At 32.4% G+C, this 21,855-nt stretch overlaps 1 protein-coding gene across 1 annotated transcript in view; it reads right to left on the bottom strand.

Moving 5' to 3' along the window:
• The window catches only part of LOC132713128 (zinc finger protein GLI4-like), a 108,136-nt gene that overhangs the window by 14,921 nt on the left and 71,360 nt on the right, over nucleotides 1-21,855 (bottom strand). The window contains exons 4-10 of the mRNA XM_060695599.1: nucleotides 15,418-15,684; nucleotides 14,866-14,995; nucleotides 12,233-12,405; nucleotides 10,887-11,036; nucleotides 10,134-10,343; nucleotides 4,961-5,178; nucleotides 2,784-2,931 (exon numbers count right to left, since the gene is read on the bottom strand). Coding sequence (XP_060551582.1) covers nucleotides 2,784-2,931; nucleotides 4,961-5,178; nucleotides 10,134-10,343; nucleotides 10,887-11,036; nucleotides 12,233-12,405; nucleotides 14,866-14,995; nucleotides 15,418-15,684 — 1,296 coding nt within the window. The remainder of the gene's footprint in view (nucleotides 1-2,783; nucleotides 2,932-4,960; nucleotides 5,179-10,133; nucleotides 10,344-10,886; nucleotides 11,037-12,232; nucleotides 12,406-14,865; nucleotides 14,996-15,417; nucleotides 15,685-21,855) is intronic.

Genomic DNA, 21,855 nt, shown 5'->3' with positions numbered 1-21,855 from the left:
TTTCTATTAAATGCACCTTGGCAAATCGAAACAGAAAGTTCTTTATACAGCAAGATAAATACACTCCTCTCATAAACCTGGGTGTAAAGTCTTCAGTTCATAATTATTTCAATCAAGTTGACATTATTAAGAAACTAATATTTGAGCCAAATTATAAATAAGTGGGTAGGGTTAACACTTTAGAGCAAATTACAGTTTGTTTGTTAAGGTTTTAGGTCACACCGACACAGTATAGGTCATGTGGTGATGCTCCAGCTTTACTGGTGGAGGAAGACCTCAGGTGCCCTTCGGTGCATTATCCCAGGCGAATTACAGATGGGGTGATTATAAGAATCAATATGGTATGCCAAGAAAGTCTATAAATCATGGAGCATGTATATTCTAGGTTAAGTTTCCACAAGTGTTCTGTTTTTTAACAGCTAACAGATGTAAAAGTCATTCATATCATTGAGTGAGCAGGCCTGTTTAAAACATAAAATCTCCTAACAGTATAAGAGCTCTGTTGTTAACTAGTTTGGCTTCCCTAAAACTCAACATAACACTTCTTCCAAATTAAAAACTTTCTCTGTGAATGTTCCAGAACATTATGTGTTTTGAAAGATGCTCTTTAAAGTGTCTGTCCTATTTTTTTCAATTGGCAAACCAGTTGATATAGTCTCCAAAAAGTTTTTGTTATAATTTTAAGACCCTGTTCACACTGTTACAAGGGTATAAGGACATGAATCAAGGTTAAAAACTTCAAGAATGTAAGTAAAGAGCAGGTAATTTACAACAACAACTTACAACAATAACAAAAAAAAACTTTTTTTTCTAAAATCAGTTCAAAGGAGATAAAGCAACATTAAATTCGAAAGGGTAAACAATTCAACATTTTCTTGTATTATAGTCTTTTAAGGAGTTTAGAAACAATTAGTACTTTACAGGGCCTTCAAGAAAACAAAATATACTTAACAATGTCAAATTAACAAATTTAAGAGAACAATGCCGAAGTCCGAGTTTCAGGTTTAAAAATATTTTCAAAATTTCCTTACAGGTTGCCTCTCAAACTATTAACATTCAGCTTACTTGAAAAAAAAGAAGACAAATTGCGCTTTCTGAGTCAAAGTTTTTTTTTTTTTAAAATCTCACGTTTACAAAGAAAAAAGAAATTTTCAACTGAAAACTTCAGATTGTAAAAGAAAGACATAGCAAATTAAAAGCCAATGTTTACAAAGATACTCCGTATGAACAGGGTCTCATCTTATCGATATTCTTAACCTTTAACAGAACTTGTTAAAAGTTTGTTTTTAAAGTGTTTTTGAATCATCTGAAAAATATTTGGCAAGAATCACAAGCCTAGTGCCCAACAAGTTTCTTCCATTCCTTTCCAGTACATCTAGGTCACTAAATCTTTGATGAGGTTCACAATAAACAAAAGAAAAATTATCTTGAACTTTTCAGTTTTTTAGTCTATTATCAAAAAGGTCTATTATCACAAAGGAACAAAATCACAACCAGAATAAAAGCTGGCTAAGGATAAAGTGCTGTCAATTCTAGATGCCTTTTATCTAGGCATAGTTTTTACCAGGTTCAGATATATCTGAAAATAATCTGAACCCTACATTTATATCCCCTTTTGAAATCTTTGTAAAAACTTCAGTAGAGCAATTAAGCCAATTTTAATTTTTCTAGAAGAAAAACAACACAAAGAGTATTCTAAAATACAACTATGGCAATTTCCTAATCTGTTTATGAGGTGATTTTTTTTTAGTTTTAGAAAAATAACCTTCAAGGACTATTTAAAAATGAAGCATTTTTCAAAAGGTTTGTAGTGACCAAAAACAAAGTATGCAGATCATTAGGGTCACATGCCTTTTCCTGGTGTCACCAAAGGTCAGATTACCAGACCAGTTCCCAATGGCAAATATGCTTATTTTTTCCCCCAATCTTTAAAAAATAATCCCAATGGTACATAAATTTCCGCTATCGAAACTGATGAAGCTGGAGTTCATTTCAGTTTGGTATCAGACAGATGTTCCACACATTTTGATGTACTTTTTATACTTTGAATGATATTTGCATTTGTTGGATTAAACGATTTTGCCCAATTCAAAATGCTATGTCCAAAAGAGCATGAGGAGGTATCAAGAGGTACTAAATATATTTCCCAATTAAGCAATTTTATGATGCAAAATTTCCCAAACCTTTTCCAAAAATGCCTAGGAAACGGCCTGCTGGTTCGAAGTAACACATTTCCAATAATTTTAAACCTTTAAAATAATGAGGGCAACTGAATTTACCCATGTGCCCACAGTCACAAATGCAGAGCAAGATCAGTTGGCATATCTGTGAGCTCTAATCATGGTCTGCACTGTTGACTGCTCAGTCACTTTCTATTTTGATGAATGATTTTGTCCAAACAAATTGTATGGGCAAGTTCATTAAAGGCACATTATGCCTTAGAAATATATTTTAATTCTTTAGAAAGGTGTGATATGTGTTAAATAATATTTTGAAAATTAATTCAGAGCATGTTAGATTTGAAACAACTGCAGAAAGTAGTGTTGAATGTGCAGTAATGTGTTGAAGTAATACTTTGACTTCCACTCACTATAATTATACCAATTGCCAAAGAGCAAAAGAAGCGAAATAGTTCATCTATCTGGATTTTTTAAAAATTATTTGTGAACTGTAGTATACCAAAATTAAAGGTTTATGAGAAATAGAAATGATAGCATTTCTAGAGCTTAATGGGCCTTTTATGATATTTAGCGTGGTGAAGGCTACAGGTATCATAAACTTACTATGAGTTGTATGATGATGATGGTGATGATGTTGATATGGGTCTTTCTCTGCCTTGATCTTTGTTCTTTTCATATCCTGGTACCCTGCCTCTACCGTACTACTAACTACACTACTGCCTGCTTCCTTGGTTGTTGTGCTGATCTGGGACTGAAAAATATAAATGGTATATGACTGGAAACTATCTTTAAAATTTGAGAATAAACTTAATTTTGGAAAAAATAACTTCCCTTTACTTACCACAATTTAGCAAATGATTACTTAAAGCAATACCAATCTATCTCAACAAAATCTAAGAGCAATAGCACAATTAAATTTTCTTTGTAAATCATTTTATATTCACCAGTATGTGCCATGATCATGTCCAATGATCATGGGTTTGAGCTTTTCAGCGCCATAGTTACTTATAATATGAAACTTCAAGGATCAGATTTAAGTGTGACTGATGACAAAAAATTATGTTTCACAAAAAAAAAACCAATCAAAATGCGACTAAATCTTGAACAAAAATTGTGGTAACAGACCAAATCCTCACATGAAGGTCAATCATTCCTTTTTATTAGATTGCAATTTAACCTCAATAGAGAGACCACATGCAATTTGTTCAATAGGTGGCCTTTGAAAACAGTGTTTAAATAACACAAGTGTTGATGTGGACTGTATATTGAACATAATGATTATATTGTAACAGCTTTCATACAAGATGTCTACTTAAGCTGTTTGTTTAACATTATCTACATCAGTAATAACAAAAACTTATTAGCTCTAGTAACAAATTTGCTGCTTTCTTGTTTATAATGTGTATACAAATTTTCTTTAAATTGGCTACAGTTGTACCAGATGTGGAAAACACTGTTACAGAATTTGTTATACTTATTTTATACAGAATTTGTTATACTTTTTTTATAATGATACTGATATCTCTACATCTTATATAACAAGCAATAAACATATTCTTGTTAATAAACATTTTATATATGTAATAATGTAAAAACATAATTTTTTAATATCTGATTTTATTTGGATATGCATAATAACTATTTTATCGGGGAAAAATTTATTGATGCATTTCTGATATCCCAACCACGTGCCTTTTAGACCTTAAGGCAGCTGAAATGTATGATTTAATGAAGGCGGGACGTGTTTATCTATGAAACCATCTTTTTTCATGTGACCAACACGGCACCTTTCATGTAACCCTCCTGGGCGTTATAAGTCATACACAGCTGCTATAGGAAACACTTCATCAAGCATCTAGTCAGTATAAATAACATACAAAAACATTTCATGAGTCAAGACTCCATGAATCTTTATAAAAAAAAAGAAAAAAAAAAAAGAAGAAGAAAGCCCTCCATTTATGATCTTGCTAATATAAAAAACTAAGAGAGACTAGCAAATAAATGTGGGTTGAAAGTAAAGGGGAAAACTTGATTACTTCTATGCAACAGCCTGATTTATATTTTGTATCTATTTCTGGACAGAATAATAAAAAGATATGTGATATTGTAAATGTTGAATTTATTTATAAAGATAGCTTGTCACTACAAGTAAATCAGTTTCATTCAAGCATGGACAGATATTATAGACAATTAAGACCATACCATGAGGAATGTTTAGTTTATACTTTGACTGTGTTGGAAGCTATAAGCTTATTGAAACACTCTAAAATCTGTTCCTGGAACCAACCAGTACTAAGCAATGAATGTAAAGTTTCTTGCTCAAGGGAACAACAGCTTGCCCCTGAAAGGGTTTGCACCCATGTGGCCAGCAATCCTTGGATTACTAGTCCGGCAGGTTAATCACTTGGTCACACTGTCACTCTGAAAAATGACTTTTACGATATCAAGATGAAAATTCATAAATGTCTTACTCAGGTGGCAAAGGCTTAAATTAGTTCTATATGTATTTGTTTAGATCTGCAAGATAACCCATTTTAGGACATAATTCTAGCAAGTTTTTCACTTTAGTCATTATTACAAGCTGAAGCACACCCTCCTATCTGCTGTGATTTAAGTTTCAAGACAAATCTGACCTCTTATGTCATAACATGCAATGAAATATACCTATTTAAAACTTGTGTTATAATTACCTAATCTAAGAACATGAGTGTGAATTTCATGGTTTGGTTATACCCTGTATTACAAAAGAAACAAACTGCACCTTGAATTTAGTTACATACCTGTGTTTCTGGTTTCTGGGTCTGGGGTTGAGGCTGCAGTATGGTGTGGGGCTGTGAGGTAGATGGCATCATCAAAGGTGCCCCCGGGGGCAGGCGTCCCATCATCTGGGGCATTCCTGGGTGAAAGAAGTGTGGTGCTGGGAAATTCGCCCCTGGACGGAGGTAGGGGTTGGAAGGCATCTGGGGATGGTTTGCTGGACTTAGGGCTCCAAGTGATGCTGAAAACAACAAAAAATATTGAACAACTTAAATAATATGAGAGAAAATTTGATATTTACTTTGAAAAAAGAAATTGTAGGTTTTCAACAAGATATTCAAATAATATGAACATATATCTTTGAAGTGTCACACTGTGTGTGTTTTAAGAACTAAGACCTAAGCAAGCAAAACAAGAGCCAAAATTCAGAGAGCGAAATAAAAATGACTTGACTGGATATGTTGCCAAGAACTTGCTACATTTTAACTGCAAAAGCATTTTTATCAATGCTGTCAAACAGATACTTCCAAGTTTGCCAAAACAACACACCCAATGGGGAGCTAGCCTTAGGCCTAATGATAATAATAAGGGTATGCCTTTCAAGCAAGGCAACATGGAATCAGGGGCCTCTCTTGGTCATAATCATGTTCTATCCTGTTAAACCAGTGCAGGTTGGGAGACTTTATGATAGTAGTGCAAATAAGTCACAAGCTTTCTTTAAAATCAAGCTAAAATCAAGCTAAAATAATGTTTAAACTACCATACCCAAAACACTTTTTATATATTTTTCTTCTATATATTCTTTAAGATAAATGTTCTTATTCTCAGACCACCATGACATAAAGAAACAGAAAAGATGAGACTATATTCAAACATGGTCTACTTTCTAGAACACCCCAGTTATGAATACATTGAATAAATAGATTTAGTGGTATTCAACCTCAATAGGCTCTGCAGCATTGAATTATAAAGGTGGTCTTCGACACAAGACTTTATTTATTTATTGCACATTATAATTATTGTTGGGATTTCTAAACCACACATTGAAATTTATGAAATTTTATTTCACTTGTAATCTGGTCTACAAAAAAACTCCTGTCTCAGCTAAAAATCTTTACGTGTGCAAATAACGCTTCTTCAATTATTTCAATTCTTGAAGGAATTTTTTTTCTGAACACACATGAAAAATCATATTTTTGCGTCTCGATTCGTTTAAACAGCAAAAAAAGTGTTATTTATTTTGTTTCGTTCACACCTTGAGACTTGAATTCCTGCATGTTCTTGTCAATAATTCTATTCAATTGTATTGTAAATGTCATATCTTATTCTATAGAATATGTCCCCGACAGGGAGGTTCTATACCGCCATCCGCAAGAAAAGTAAATAATCTTATATGAATAGTGTCAAACAATGACAAATATTGGGTTTATCCTATTCAATAGTTTAATCTAACCCAGACAATTGAAACATTAGCTTATTCAGATATGCGGTAGAATAGTATAATTCTTTCAAACATGTCGGTAGGTTCTATTTGTATTGAATACCATATAGTTCATTTGATATAGTAACAATGATCTGTCTGGGTCTTGAAAAATAATAACTTCAAGGGGCATTTAATATTCATTAAATTAAAAGCATTTTTAAAGGCAGCATAAATGCAATAGGAAACTAACATTATTTAATTTATAGGGGCTGTCCTTGGCCTAGTGGTTAAAGTCATTGATTTCAAACCACTTGACCCTCACCACTTTGGGTTTGAATCCCCTCAAAGCCTTTCGATTCTTTCCTATGAGGAAGTATCCAGCAAGCTAACGGAATGTTGGTTCTACTCAGGTGGCTGTTCATGCTTGAAATAAAGCATGGAATGGTTACAGAAATATTCCTCCACCAGCACTGTATGACAGATACTGTGTTAATGTAAAGTAAAACCCCACCAAATTTAATTTATACAATGGCCTTATACAGCCATGCTTTGAATTCTGCCTAAGATTACTTTAAGGTTTCAATACCAATAAGTTCAAAAATCAGCAGTACATTATGCATACATGGTTATGCAAACCTTGCCTAACTTTATGCTCAAGGCATATTTGAGAGCAGCCGGGGTTGCCAGTAGTTAAATACCATGTTGTCCTTTAGTCATATAAATGTATATACTATACAAGCCTTGGAATAATTCTTATCCATGTTTCATATTTCTACTGAAAAAAGAAATCTCACTTTGAATTTGTTTTATGGTCACAGCTGGTTTGGAGAAAGTTCAGCCTAATAATTAATGCAAAAGCAGAAAGCAAAACTCATATATCATCAGTCAGCAATATTTTTGAAAGATTTGCTTTTTTTTTTAATTTCTATTTCAGTTTGGGTTTTAAGTTACACTGACAAAGAAAAGGTCATGTGACAATTTTCCTGAATTAACGATTGGCTTAATATATCTAACGCCCACAAGAAGCCCAATGACCTTGGTGGGATTCAAGCCAATGATAATGAGTGGCAAGTGATTTGAAATCTGTGACCATAACCACTCAGCCACAAAGCAACCTGTTGATTACCCCTACAGTAAAAGTAAAGTTTACTTTTACTTAAGTTGCAACAAAAAAACTTCATAATAATAATTTGTACAAAGCAAATTGATAGACCAGTCAAAAACGCAAGCAACTAAGATTGGCTTCTTCTTGCAACAAATTCAAATTTGAAAACATTGAAATAAAAATACAATGCAATGCAATAGTGAATTAATATGCAATGCAAATACTATGGTATTTTACATAGAATTAAATGTATTACTATGAAAGAAATTACTGCACTAAGTGAGGTATAAAATATTCAAGGAATTCATAACATAAACCCAGTAAGTATGGGTCATACAGGGCAACATAGACATAAATCTTCACTTTCTAATAAATTCCTTCAAGTAAGTGTATAAATCAAACTTCATGTCACTCCCTATATATATATATTATCTTTTTTTGAGACTGATTTCATAGCACAAACTGTAAATCAACAATACAATGATTGCCTGTAATTATGCCTGGGGTTAAACCATTCTAATAGTAAATAATAAAACTAGCCTAAAAAACATGCAATTCATAAACAATTTTTCTTATTAAACTCAATGAACAAAAGATATAAGAAGGATGTCGCCAAAGTAGAATTTATTCCTCTGAGGATTTAACAAATGCATTTCAATTATACATAAAAACTGTCAAATTTATGCAAATAGTGTAATTAGACAGCTCTATGCCCCGACACAAATGTCGTCTTGTAAAATCATAAAGGTATTTTAACGTGAGCAAGTTTATCAATGAAGTCAAAGGAACATTATGTACTGAAAAAACTTGCCAAAATTTCAAATACATAAGCTATTTGATTATGTTTTAAAGAATGTGGTTTAAAAAATCGGACTGAAAGTTTATGTGTCTCGAGCTTAAACACTGAGAAGTCTCTGAAGTTGTGGTTAAGTTCATTAACTTTCCCCACAAAAACCCTTGCCCTTTAACAATTGAGTTTGAATCCCACCAGGAACTTTGGGTCTATTTTTATGAGAAAGCTTATTTCCAACTGGCTTACAGAAGGTCTGTGGTTCTTTACCATGAATCTGCTGGGGGTGACCAAATCTACCCATGCAACCAGTGCAGACCATGATCAGCCAGTACATCTGTGGCATCCAATCCTAGTCTGTACTGTTCACTATTCAGTCAGTTCTTATTTAGAAATTTTCCCTAAATATTATTCAATGGTTTCGTTCAGATTGAAAGATGGACAAGTCCATTAAAGATATCTAGTGTGGTAAGGAGTGAAAATATACATAGAAGCTGATGTCTTCCTCTGTCAGTAAAGATGGAAACATCAAAATATGACATTAACTGTTTTGGTGTGACTTAAAACACATCACAAAAAGAAAACTTTAAAACCGAGTCCCTGAGTTGTGGTCATAAAGCCTGACAATTGTTCCTGAGAATATTTCTGCCAGCATACACAAGAAAGGCTTATCAATAGGCTTTAACACCCCAACCAAAAACAAGGTGATGGGTCTCTGTAAAGGGTTAAAAGTCTCTAGATTATTGTTACTTTTTTTTTTTTACTTGTTCTTCAGATATATCAAACTCTCATTAATTGCTTTATTACTGTGAAGTTATTTTGACCTACCATAAATGCAAAACCAGAGATCATGGGTTCGAGCCCTACTCGGGTCACGACCATGTTTCTGCATATGACACCAGTACTGGTTGGTTCCAGGAAGCGGGCTCTAAAGTGATTTATATAAGTTGCAAGAACTTGTTTCGCAATCGAGCTCAAATAAATATGTTTAAACCAAAACATACTAATAATTTATAGCAAAATAGAGTCAAAACGCATAATTCTACAGTCTATACCCATAAGGTTAACAAGATACCCAATATGTAAGAAAGAATAATTAAAGACTTTCTTTTCTTCAACATTTTACAGTAAAAGAAATCACATAATTTCAATTCAGCTCGACATGTAAACATTGATGTCTGGAATCATGTAATTTTCATTAGAATTTCCATTTTTTGTTATTTACTTGATTTACTTAGACAAGCCGCAGGCATAAACTTCAAAACACTGGTTTCTAAGAAATATTTTTTTCTCTTAGTCGGGTTTCAAGTCACACTTGCACTGTAAGGATTATAGAATGGCTTTGAATCACTTTAAAGGCCCTAATTTATGCCTAAGAAATGCTATCATTTTTATTTCTGAAAAACTTTTTTTTCGCAGTTTCAAAAATATAAGTCATTTGCCACATAGAATTATGTTTTTGCTTCTTTTTATTATTAGAATAATAGTATGAAAAACAAAATGCTACTTTGTTTACATTTTGCTACTGTTATGACACTTAACTGCATGTTCAGCGCTACTTCCTTCAGTTGTAAAACAGCTTTCATGCTTTCAATACATTGATATTTCTTAAGAATTATAATTTTTTTTTAGATTTTTGAGGAATAATGTGCTTTTAAAGGAAGATGGCCTATGCTGCTACATATACAATTTCAGACAGGAACTGACACCGGAATAGAATCAGTGAGCGACCATATGGCACTAACCTGGACAACTTCTTTACATGAGATAAAACAGCCTTCTTAGCAGAATTCAAACACTCAGCAATTAAGTGTAAGAGATGCCATGCAGGCAACTGTAACAAAACAGCAAGAAAGAAACCGCCTCGTGACCACATACCTGCGGAGAGATGTCCGTAAGAACCACTTGCTGCACTAGAGCTGCGGGAGGCCGAATGTGGTGCTCCAAGAAGCGGTGTAAGCTGGAGAGATCCCTCGGAACTACGTGTAAGGCTTTGAATATCGAGGTAGTCGGAGATAGGTGAGTGTGATAATGCTCGTTTACGACTCTTTCCAATAATACTATGTCTAGGACTAGTTTGACGGGAACCTGTAAAAATAATAAACAATTTTGTAGACACCACCAATGTAGCACATTAAATGTTACATAAACATAGACATTTAAAAAAATGCATATGTTGTCTAATGGGAACATGCAGTAACAAACAAATACATTTTCCACCACCATAATTAATTGACTTCAATAATTCAGCTACTAAGAAGTCTGTTTTTCCATGGCTGCAACTTTATACCATATACAAAATTACTGAAACATTGACTTTGTTTTGCAGAAGTCTGCTGCAAAACTTTAAATAAGATTTTTTGTTTTAATTTCAACAAAACTATAATTAGATTAGGAAGAAATTGCAATGAACTCAGGGGCGGAAAAATAATTGTCTAAAAAGTAGAAATTTTAAATCATTTTCTATATAAATATCATACAGACAAGTTAAGCAATTTGATAAAAATCGAACATGTAAATCAATTTCAGATTCTGGCAGCCCAAGAACTACTGTACCTGCATATGATTAAATGGATCAATTATACTATTTTTTTTTTTTTAATCAAAATATCAAATGACATTAAGTCTCACTATTTTCTATGGATCCAGGGAGAGTTACGCTGCCACTACCAGGGGTAGGTGGTACATCTGTGAACATACTGCGGCCTCCATATGGGCTGAACCCTGTAGGGTAATCACTCGGGTACCCAGGACCACCACTACTGCCAAAAGGTGGAATACCTGTAATTTAATTAACCATAGTTAAATTCATTCTTTATAATCCTGCCCAAAACAGATTAGACAGGACATATAAACAACTAGAAATGTGTCATCATGCCACGGATGCCCCCGCATGCAGCCAAAATTTCATTTTAAGTTGAAAGCCCTTAACACAAACCATTTTCATACAATGTTCAAGGCACTGAAATTATTCAGTCTTAACCTTTTAAAAATAGCATATTGCATATTTGTAGCCAAAATAATGGCTAAAAGTATGAGTGCTGAAACTGAAAGTTCAAAATTTCAGGACAGATAAGTTTGTCTAAAATCATTGAACCACGACCAAATTCAAACTTAAACTGCTTATTCCTAAGATGTATCTATATTATTTTCAAAGTGAAAGGGACATAACTCTGCCAAAAAATCATCAAACCATGACCAAATTCCAACTTGACCTGCCCATTCCTTTGACATATCAATATGTCAAATTTAAGTTGAATATGTAACACTGTTGGGGGAGATAATGAACGGAAACTGAAAATTTCATATTATTTTTAAAGTAAAAGGGGCATAACTCTGCCAAAAATCATCCAACCATGACCAAATTCGAACTTGGCCTGTATTTTCTCATGACATATCCTTATGTCAAATTTGAGTTGAATGTGTGAAACCGTTCTTAAGATAATGAACGGAAACTGATGATGACGGAATGACAGAATGACGGAACAGGGTAACACTATATGCCCCGGCCATTACATGGCGGGGGCATAAAAATAATCAAGTCATTATGCCATTGGCCGCAGATAACATGAATCGTTTGACAATCATACATGTAACAGGAATGTTAATAATTTTCATTCCTAATCTGAATCATATATCTCAAAATCCAAACATTAACTAATTCTCAGTCAATTATGTTTCAGACAATCCATGGTATAATTATGGTCAATGTAATTTGTAGAAAAAAAATACAGTATTGTTGATAGATTCTAAAATTTCAATTATTAACCAAAAAGAGAAATGGTTTAACTACTAAAATTTAAGATATGTGTTGTAACTTATATTGTTTCTACTAGTTTTAGTATATATTTAAAACAAAATAATGGTATAAGAGGTAGGATAAGTGTTTAACTCCCAGCATAGCTTACCAGAGGGCCATGGATAGGCCATGCCATGCGTTGAGGAAGCTAGAGCAACGTAATCCTGTATTCCCCTACCTGGGAGAGACCCTGGGCTATATCGCCTGCCCGATACTGGACTCAGATAGTTCTGACGTAGTTGTTCCCAGTGTATACGTGAAGCAAGGGCGGTCACAGACTCGCTGGGTGCCATCGGGCTCCGTAGTCCGTACAATGATGATACATCAGTATGAGATGGACTAGCTGGTAAACTGTAAAATAAAGGGGCATAATTTTGATAAAAAATTACATTTTAAACAATCTCATATACATGTACGAATCAATGAAAACAACGATAAATTTAGCAGTTTTTGAAAACCTAGAGTTAAGTGACTCCATAACCAAAAGCAAATTATGTACTCTAGGAGCATAAAAAAATTATTATTAAATAAGATAGTTGAAAGACAATACTTCTAAGTTTTAAGGTAGTCCACCAATAAGTAGTAGAACCTCAAGGCAACCTTCTTTTCTCTTTGCATTTTAAACTTTTTTTAAAACTTGACCAGTGGTTATATCTAAATACTGAAAATGCCCATTGTTCTACCACTACATTATCATTTGAACAAAATTTATAAAATTCACTTCCTATTGTGAAGTTTGACTGTTATATGTATACAAAACAATTCAAGGATATTGTGTTCCAAGTAATAAATTACAGTTGATCTACATTGTAAAAATTGTAATGTAATTAATCTGCCAAATATAAGACACAGATAAAAACAAATCATGATTTGTAGATGAAAAAAAGCAGGCAACAAATTTCAAATTAAAATATCAAATTTAAGAGAAAGCAAACAAAAACCAACCTAGTAGTATCTTCATTCAAACCTAAATACATTTCTCTTCATTGATAAATGTAATGAAATGTGTGTTTTTGTTTTTTGCTTTTAAAACTTCTTTTTTTAAAAACAACTGAAAAGAGTTCAGTTACATTTTGGGAAGAATTTTTTGTTCGGTTGGTAAATACAACCACCAATTCTCCTATTCTTGCCGTATTTAATTTTTTTTTGCCCCAAACATTGACAGTACGAATACGACTGGCTGCATGAGGACCTACAAATGTCAAGCTCGAAAAAGGTTTTGCAGTTAAACAAGCTGTAGATGCTCTGTAAATGCCGGAGTTACGATGCTTTATTTGAACCCTGATTGCTTTCATTGCCATTGAAAGTCTGCAAGTCACATGAGCATTTCAATCAAAGATGGAAGTCCTGCTGAATACCTCGTACGCCTCACAAAAAAAAAATAAAGGAGAAAAAAAAGCCGGGCGGATGCATTGCACATTTTGATTAGCAAAAATCCACATCATTCAAACTGCACATGCAATGTTGCAACAAATCAAGGAGAAAAATTTAATTCCACTGAGTACATGTTGGCATGGAAATGTAACACAGACGTGAACCTGATGCTTAACAATGCAAAATGCATGATTTTTACCTGAGCTTGCACAATAGAACTTTTACAATAGAAACAGCCTATAACTTGTCATTAAATATTTTCTTTAATTAACCATAACTTCCTGTAACGTTATTAAATAAAACAGTCCAATTTTGAAATTGAAACAGCCCACAGTTAAGGGATTTTAAGAGCAGAAGTATCCTCTAAAAGTATAGTCATGCTACACAAAAAACCAGGTTGGTCTTCTTCTGTCGGAAGTATGAAAGATCACTGAATTTTGGGCATTATGTTTGGGCATTACATTTGGGCAATATGTACGCATAGACAAATCACTGATTCTTTGTTTTTGTACATAGATCATATTTGTATTTTTCAATTAACTTTAGCATCCACATTCTTTAAACTGCCACATTGTTTCACACTCCCTGTTATGAATGTTTCTTTTACTCAAAACAGTCTGTTTCCCAGAACAAAATCTGATTTATTATGTTGATATATTACGTCACTGAGTTAATCCCAAATCTGGATATGTAATCGTCTAAATTTTCCACAAATATCCGATGCTCATAAAAGATATAATCACAATTCAATTCCATTATTTCAAGAATAACTCACAATATCAAAATATATAATTCCAAAATAACTCAGAAATCCCATGCTTGAACTACCAAACAATTTGAGTTCATGGATATAGTAGATCACAAAAATCCATAGCAAATGTTTGAAATCATAATTTCACTTGTTTAGGTGTTAATCCAAAACTCAAAATCACATAAATCCAAACACAAATTCATATAGCAGTCCAGATGAATGAAACTGTCACAGACACTTTTTTTAAAAATGGTGAAACTTAAAACAGGTTCACTTGCAATAATTGTAAACATAAAATGACACAAAAAAGCAATTATGGCTTATCAAAACTTGTGACTAATTTTGTTCTGGAAAAGATTTTTTTTTTCATTTTCTGCATAATTATAGAGCTCATTATAATGTATACTAAATTACCAAACAAAATTTTCTTTTTTCTATTAATATTTGGCTTTACTTGTTTGTTTTTTTTTGTGTTTTTTTTTATTGAAATCTACAATAGTTACTGTTTCATACATGACATTTTCCTTTTAATTTCTAACAAGTTAGTGTAAATCAAAGTACTAATCTTGTCACAAGTCAGGGTCCAAAATTTTACGTCCAATTAACAACTTGCATCACAAAAGGACACCTTGACTTTTGCCTACATTAATTTGAGCAACCAATTATACACTTTTCAAAATACGTACCCTGGCATGGGATGGTGAAAGCCTGGTGCGGGTGGCGGCCAATTGTAACGTCCCTCTAAAGTGTTTGCGTTCAGTGGTAGAGGGGGGTTGATTGGGTATGGAACTGGGTAGTACGGAAAACCTGGAATACCTGACAACAAAAAAACACAATACAAAATGAATAACACCTATCTTTATCATTTACATTAACATTGATTAAAAATATGTTGAAATGAAAATAAATCTTACAATGTAAACAATTAAAAAATTGTCTATAAATATTTTTTACTACATTATAATTATGAACTGATATTTTAGCTATGCTGCAAATTCTTTACAATATAAACTAGAAATGTCATTATTATATGAGATATTTTTTACTTGTCACCTAAATTTCCTTTATTTAATTTCCTAAATTTAATATTATTATTAGTATTATTTCTTTTTTTTTAAGGTCACATAAGCACTGTTTTGGTTATGGTACATTATGACAGTACAGCAGCTTTATCAATAAAAAAGATAAGAATCTGTATGATAAAAAGACAAACAAAAAGTAAATAACTAAATATATACCATAGGGGTTAGTGCTGTATGGGCTGGCTTGTTCTAACCCATTCCTAGGGTCTATGAAACTTGAGGGCAGGTAATATGGATGAGGAAGGGAGCGAGGGTCCACATGTGACGGGGGTGGAGCAGGAGTTGGTCCTACACCACGATCAACAGTCTCCACAGAAGCGTCACGAGTCTTGCTCGAACTTGGTTCTTCTTCACCTCTTGAACCACTTGAAGGTTCCCGGCTTCGGTGGTGACCGGAGCTGTGTGACTGCTTGCTTCCCTCCTCTAAAAATACAACAATAATACATTTTTAATAAGTTATCACTAATACATCAGTGTTATAATATAAATTACAATGACACTTAAATAAAACCTGAAAAATAGAAGAACTTTTATCATTCCATAATTATAAAAGTTCTTATTAACCTTTACCCTGCAAAATATCTTGAATGTGCTTGTCAATTTTTCAATCTGAAAATTTTGAAGGGATTTTTTTTAAAAATAATTTCCTACTACTAACAGCAAGCAGTGCATTATACCATGATTAGATGGCACACCAATGACATCAGAAATGGTTACATAAATAGTATCAGTTGCTGCTAGTTAAGGTATTTGACATATGTATACATGTATATTGCCCATGTATTAAACACATACATGTAATGATCTTCTTTAATGAACTTATAGCATGTTTTACATGATAAACAGCATGCAAAATGCAAAAGTTTTTCGCTCAACACAAAAGATCAGCCCAAGTGTTTTATCAGACACTTATTATTCACAATGAAGGTTTCCCCCCACATATATTTACATGGTTTTTAGGTCAGCCACTATTATTAGGGCTTCAGACAATGATAATATTAGATTTTTTTAAACTGGAAAATTACTCAAACAAATTCAAAATTTGATCTTATAAATTGAAACAAATTGCTTTCAAATACAAACATCTTAATATGTACAAAGTTCCTAAACAAAGTAAAAAATACTTTTTAAAATCTATGTCACAAAATTTCAATGTAATTTAATTTAACAGGATCCAGCATTGGTTTTTTTTTTTATATATTTCATGCATTTTTATGTATTTTATATAATTGTATTTTATATGATAAATTACTTATAATTGCAATGATATACTTTTGTGGAAATCGACATGCAGGCTGGCCAACTGGGCTCTGTACTGGTGTGAATCAATTATTATAAGAAGGTATGGGGGAATATATCTGTGATAATCTAGTCTGTTGTACCTTACAACATTATATTATTTTATCACAAAAGAAAAAATATCAAAGAAATCAGGATGTAATTTTCAAAAAAAAAAATAAAAAAAAGTCTGATTTACAATGATTTATCTGTATCTTTTTTTCTACATATTGTGTCCCTAATCCTATAGAAACCAGTAAAATATCCAGCCAATAGGATTTAAGGGAATTCAAGAACCCTATAAACCAAAAAACATTTTGAAATAATATTAGTACATGAGCCTTTACAAAACCAATGTCAAAAGCAGAAGAAAAACATCCCACAAATTTTTTAGAAGTTGTGAGGGGTCAAAATATGACAACAAAAGATGCTAAAAGTTGAAGTTAAAAGGATTCCATCATTAACTATCTTTACACATTTACAAGTATATATTATAAGTGTCCATTTTAAATTATTTTCTTTTCCCCTCTAACATAAAACTGCCAACATAATATATTCCGAGCATACTCATCATTATGTATCTGTGCATTTAAAATTCAACAGTAGTCTACTTAAAAAACATGTACATTCCCACTACTGTATAAATGATTACAACCTTCTTTAAAAATCATGTGGGACACAATGTGCATCAAATTATCATCATTATCCTTTCTACAGGCATACAAAAAAGAAACTGAACAATTAAATGTCAAATTCCACTTGAGTTCTCAAGAAGAAAAAACAACAACACTTCTCGCAGCAACAGAAACCAAAATTTTTCAAATCATTTTTAAAATATCGTAGCGTGGGTTGAAACATAGCATACGAAGGTAAATTAAGCAAATCATTACAAAATAGTTCTCACCCGTCATTTTTTTCTCCGGTTATTCAATCTTTTCACCTTCATTCTATGCATACTTTCCGCTACCTTGACACGAGGCTAATCATATTTCGGTATTAAATGGCCAGCCCGCATATATCTAATAAGATCTCTCGAGTAAAGTGACTATAAAAGGTGGATGTCAGTAAAGTTTATGTCCATATATCAACGCGTACGTTCTCCCATTTCTGGTTCGCTTACCACGACAACGATACAACACTAAAATTGATGCTTTGCTATTCATACAAAGCAAAATTTGATCGTTGAATGTAACATGGGCGCTAAAGTATTTTCCATCACAAAACGTCTAAAATCTTATGCATTCAAATAGCTTACACTGTCACTGACTCATTCATCATTGAAAATCGTATACAAGACTTTCCACATTTTGTATTTTAAACTACCGTGGTTTAAATTAATATCCCGACTTTTAAGAGCTGCGGTTAGTAATGTATAACTAAGATGGTCTTTTAAAACATTTTAGGAGAAGTTATTTTAATTCTAAATTATGTATCTATAACAAAACAGCTGTTTTATTAATAGTGTTTTTAACTTAATAAGACAGATTAGTCAGTATTTAACAAACATTTAATGCAATTTAGACAGAAATGCTATTCTTTAAACAAGCAATGTGTGAAATTACAGAAGACACAAATGTTTATGCTTCGAGAAACAAATTTTTCCATTTAATATTAACATGGCAAGGAAATGCCCAAAATGCATTAAGTCTCAACATGGAATGCATGCATTTATTCGAATAATTTATTCGAATTATTTTTTTATACAGGGAATTACGTTTTTTACATATTTTTGCCAGACAAAATGTGCACCTTCCCCCCCCTCACCCCCAGATGTACCGGCATTTATACAGATGTACATCATTTTAATTTTCTCTTAAACAAAGATATACCATAAAACATCTGCTTATGCAAAAAAATATAATATTGTAAAATATAATATTTACGCGTATGAATCCATAAATCAATGTATGACATAATGCATTGTCTTTATATATTTTATATCCACATACGAAACATTTTAAAAATGTAATTTAATGCTTAATAAACCACACAAAAAAATCTGCTTTTAAAAAAAATATAATTTAAACACACATCAGCATTTTTGATATACACACCAAATGACCTCACAGAGGTAAGCACAGTTTCGACCAATAAAGCCCAATTACCCACAAGACAAAAACTTTAACACAATCTGATTATAATCACGCTAAAAAGGTAACCCATTTTAACATTACGTAGGGTGGCACTTGGTAAACTGAAGTATTCTATTGTACAAAAAGGATCTTTTTTCCTTTTTTTCTGAAATTTCCCATTAATTATAATGCATTAGAATGTCAAACTGCAAAAGGTTGCCTGTAACACTATATGCACCTCTTCTCATTAAAAAACCATAAACAATATTTTCGTGCGCAAAAGCATTTAGAAAAGGGCGGTCGAGGCTCAACAGTTCAATACGTAGCGGTTTTTACGGTCGTGAATAACCTTGTTCTTACATAAATGTTTTACATCAGTAAGTGTAATCTAAGATTATGCTCTTCACAATGTTTAACTTCTCTCAGCTAATAAAAGGTGATCATGTCTTTTAATTATTTAGTTTGTGGAGATAAAAATTAATCTTGTCTCCAGATTTGAGCAATTATAACATCTGATATAGTAAAAAAATTGAAAAGAAAATCATACAATCTTCTAATTTCTTCCTATTTTTTTAAACTGTGTTAATTTTGCAAAAGATACTATTATGGATGTTTTTATCTCGGTTTGAAAAGCAAACCACAGTCCATACATAGTCTTTTGTTTCTGAAAGTTATCCCAAATGTTTTTCAATGCAATTGACATCAGAGTCCGCAATGCATGCATGTAATCATGATTATGCTTCAATGCTCCAATAAATTTCTTTGGCTTATAATGCAACTGTTTTTGTATTGGGCTTTTTTTGGCACACAGCTTTCCTGCATAAATTATAGGTTTGCTTTAATTCTGTGATTTTTTTCTTTAATGCATAGCTTCTCAGGACTTTAATATAGTATGTTTTTAAAAACGTTTGCAGGTCCTCAATATAAAGCTTTCTCTTTAATGCATTAGTTTGGCTTTATATAGTAGATGTTATCCGGAACTCGGCAAATGTGGGTAATTCCAAGCTTAATCCTCTTGACTACAAACAAACTTTTACCGATTAAGCATCACAATGCACTACCAGTAAAAATTTTATAATTAGTCAACCTGTTGCATTTATTTTTGAAGCTGTTAAACTGTAAAAGTGTGTTTCCGATGTAAGTCTATTAATGCAGTGTTGTTCTAGGTCAATGCAAATGCTTTGGCTTAGATGCTTAAAGGCTTTTTCTGTTGTAATGGTTTTGGCTTTGAAATAGTGTTATTTTAAATAAATTTTAATACATTGTTTTAGCTTTTTATTATATTCTTTTTTTCTCCTTTTTTTTAAAAATATTTATTTGACTTTAATGGTTGTTTTTTTTTGTCTTCAATGTTTAATAATAGGTTAGGCTTTGATGCGATATTTTCTTTTGCAATGTGATAAACAGTAGTAGAGCAATTACCTTAAATGTATTATTTCAGTTAAAGCATGCACTACCGTTGTTTCTTTGCTTTCAATTTGCTTCAATGCTGTTCTGATTGGTTCGATCTGCAATATTACTGTTTGATGCTAAATATAATTCAGAATAGAAAGCAACTTTGAGAGTCTTACATGCAATACAATATATTTTGTTTTTAAATCAAAAAAGAGATTTTTGTTATTTGATCCATTAGAAGACATTGACAGCAGCGTAATTTTCTGCTTGGATACATTATAATGAATCAGGTACAAATCTTATATAGACGTGGGTACAAAAATCATATGTTCTCGTCTTTATGTGTATGGAAAAACAATTTATATGACATAGATTTTCAACAAACTTCACCTGATGCTGATGATGATAGAAGAATTCCTTTGTTATATAGCAAACCCTACACAACAGCTTTTCAAAACAAGTCTGCTAAAATCATCTACTGTAATTTGGTATTTTTCTAATTCATTTTCTCTCCCTTCCCCCCAAAATATAAACCTTAATGATTACTCCGTTCATATTGTATTTTGTATTTTACCCAGCATGTATTGAATATAATTACCGTACTACGTTGGTGAAATTTTCTACACCCCTTCTTTCACTTGCTGATCCGATAATTGCTTATACATATGCACTGGCGGCCCAAAATGAACTATTATACTTTCTTAACGACTACCATCATGCAAAGTTACGTTTTATATTTCATCTAAACTCAGGTATCGTATTCGTATGTAGCGATGGGGATCACTGAATGTTTGACGGAGGGCCTGCGTCTTGATTTACTATAAATGTCAATTTAATGTCGTTTAGTATTATCAATGCCTTTAATTATTTCCTCTTTTCAATTAGTCATTTTTCTAAAATGATTCCGCTAGCTGCTTGAATCCTTCTGTAGTTTTAGTATAAAATAAAATGATCTTTAAAGTACATTTTAATTTTCCCAAAAAGTTATTTAAGCAACTTGCGTTTTAAAATTTAATGACACGGTTATGCGTCAACTGTTATCAAACTGACATGACATGGCGACGGTAAGAAATAAATTCTTTGGTGTTCCTGTCCTTTATATCTTTTATTCTGTGTCAATGACATCGCATATGCATTTCGACACGCATACAATTACACAAGTTTATACCATATTAATACAACATTAACATTTCAAATTTATAGATTCTAAAAGTTTATTAAAAGCATAGGAATGTTCTTTCTATATTTTGATAAAAGTTGTTAACTGAGTTCATCTAGTTTGTCCAGGGTCTTTATTCACTGATCTACACAAACTAAAGAGTCGACTGAGTCTTAAAATAAGGACTTCAGCAAGTTTTTGCTAAAACATGAAAAGTTGTTATAAACTGAGTTCATCTGTTTGTACAAGGTCTACACAAACTTAAAAAGAGTCAGAATACAGACTTCAGCAGGTTTTCTTGAAACTGTGTCTTATAATCATACTAACATTATGTTTTCTTCGAAATTGTCCAATAAGAAAAGTCCAAGGTGTCAGGAATGATATCATATCCTTGCTTAAGAAATTCAGGCAACTAACAATAATCATGGGGTATAACAAAGCCTGGTTTATTTAATTGATTCAGCCAAACTCAGGCGGATCCTGTTCTATCTTAACATCTAAAACTATCCTTGAGTATTAACTTGCCTTTATGACAGATCAGCCTAAACACATTGCGGCTGTCGCTGCTAGATATTACATTTTTCATTTAATATCAAAACTCCCTTTAAATAAAAAGGAACAGCTCTAAATTTAAAGCAAGAAAAGTTCATTCCCCAAATTTAGGTGTGTAAGAATTAAATCAAGTGTTAG

Source organism: Ruditapes philippinarum, unplaced genomic scaffold, assembly GCF_026571515.1.
Source record: "Ruditapes philippinarum isolate M1 unplaced genomic scaffold, ASM2657151v2 ctg1530_1_1_1_1, whole genome shotgun sequence".
Taxonomy (NCBI): Eukaryota; Metazoa; Mollusca; class Bivalvia; order Venerida; family Veneridae; genus Ruditapes; species Ruditapes philippinarum.
Note: the sequence above shows the minus strand (reverse complement) of the source record. Positions and strands in the feature narration are given on the sequence as shown.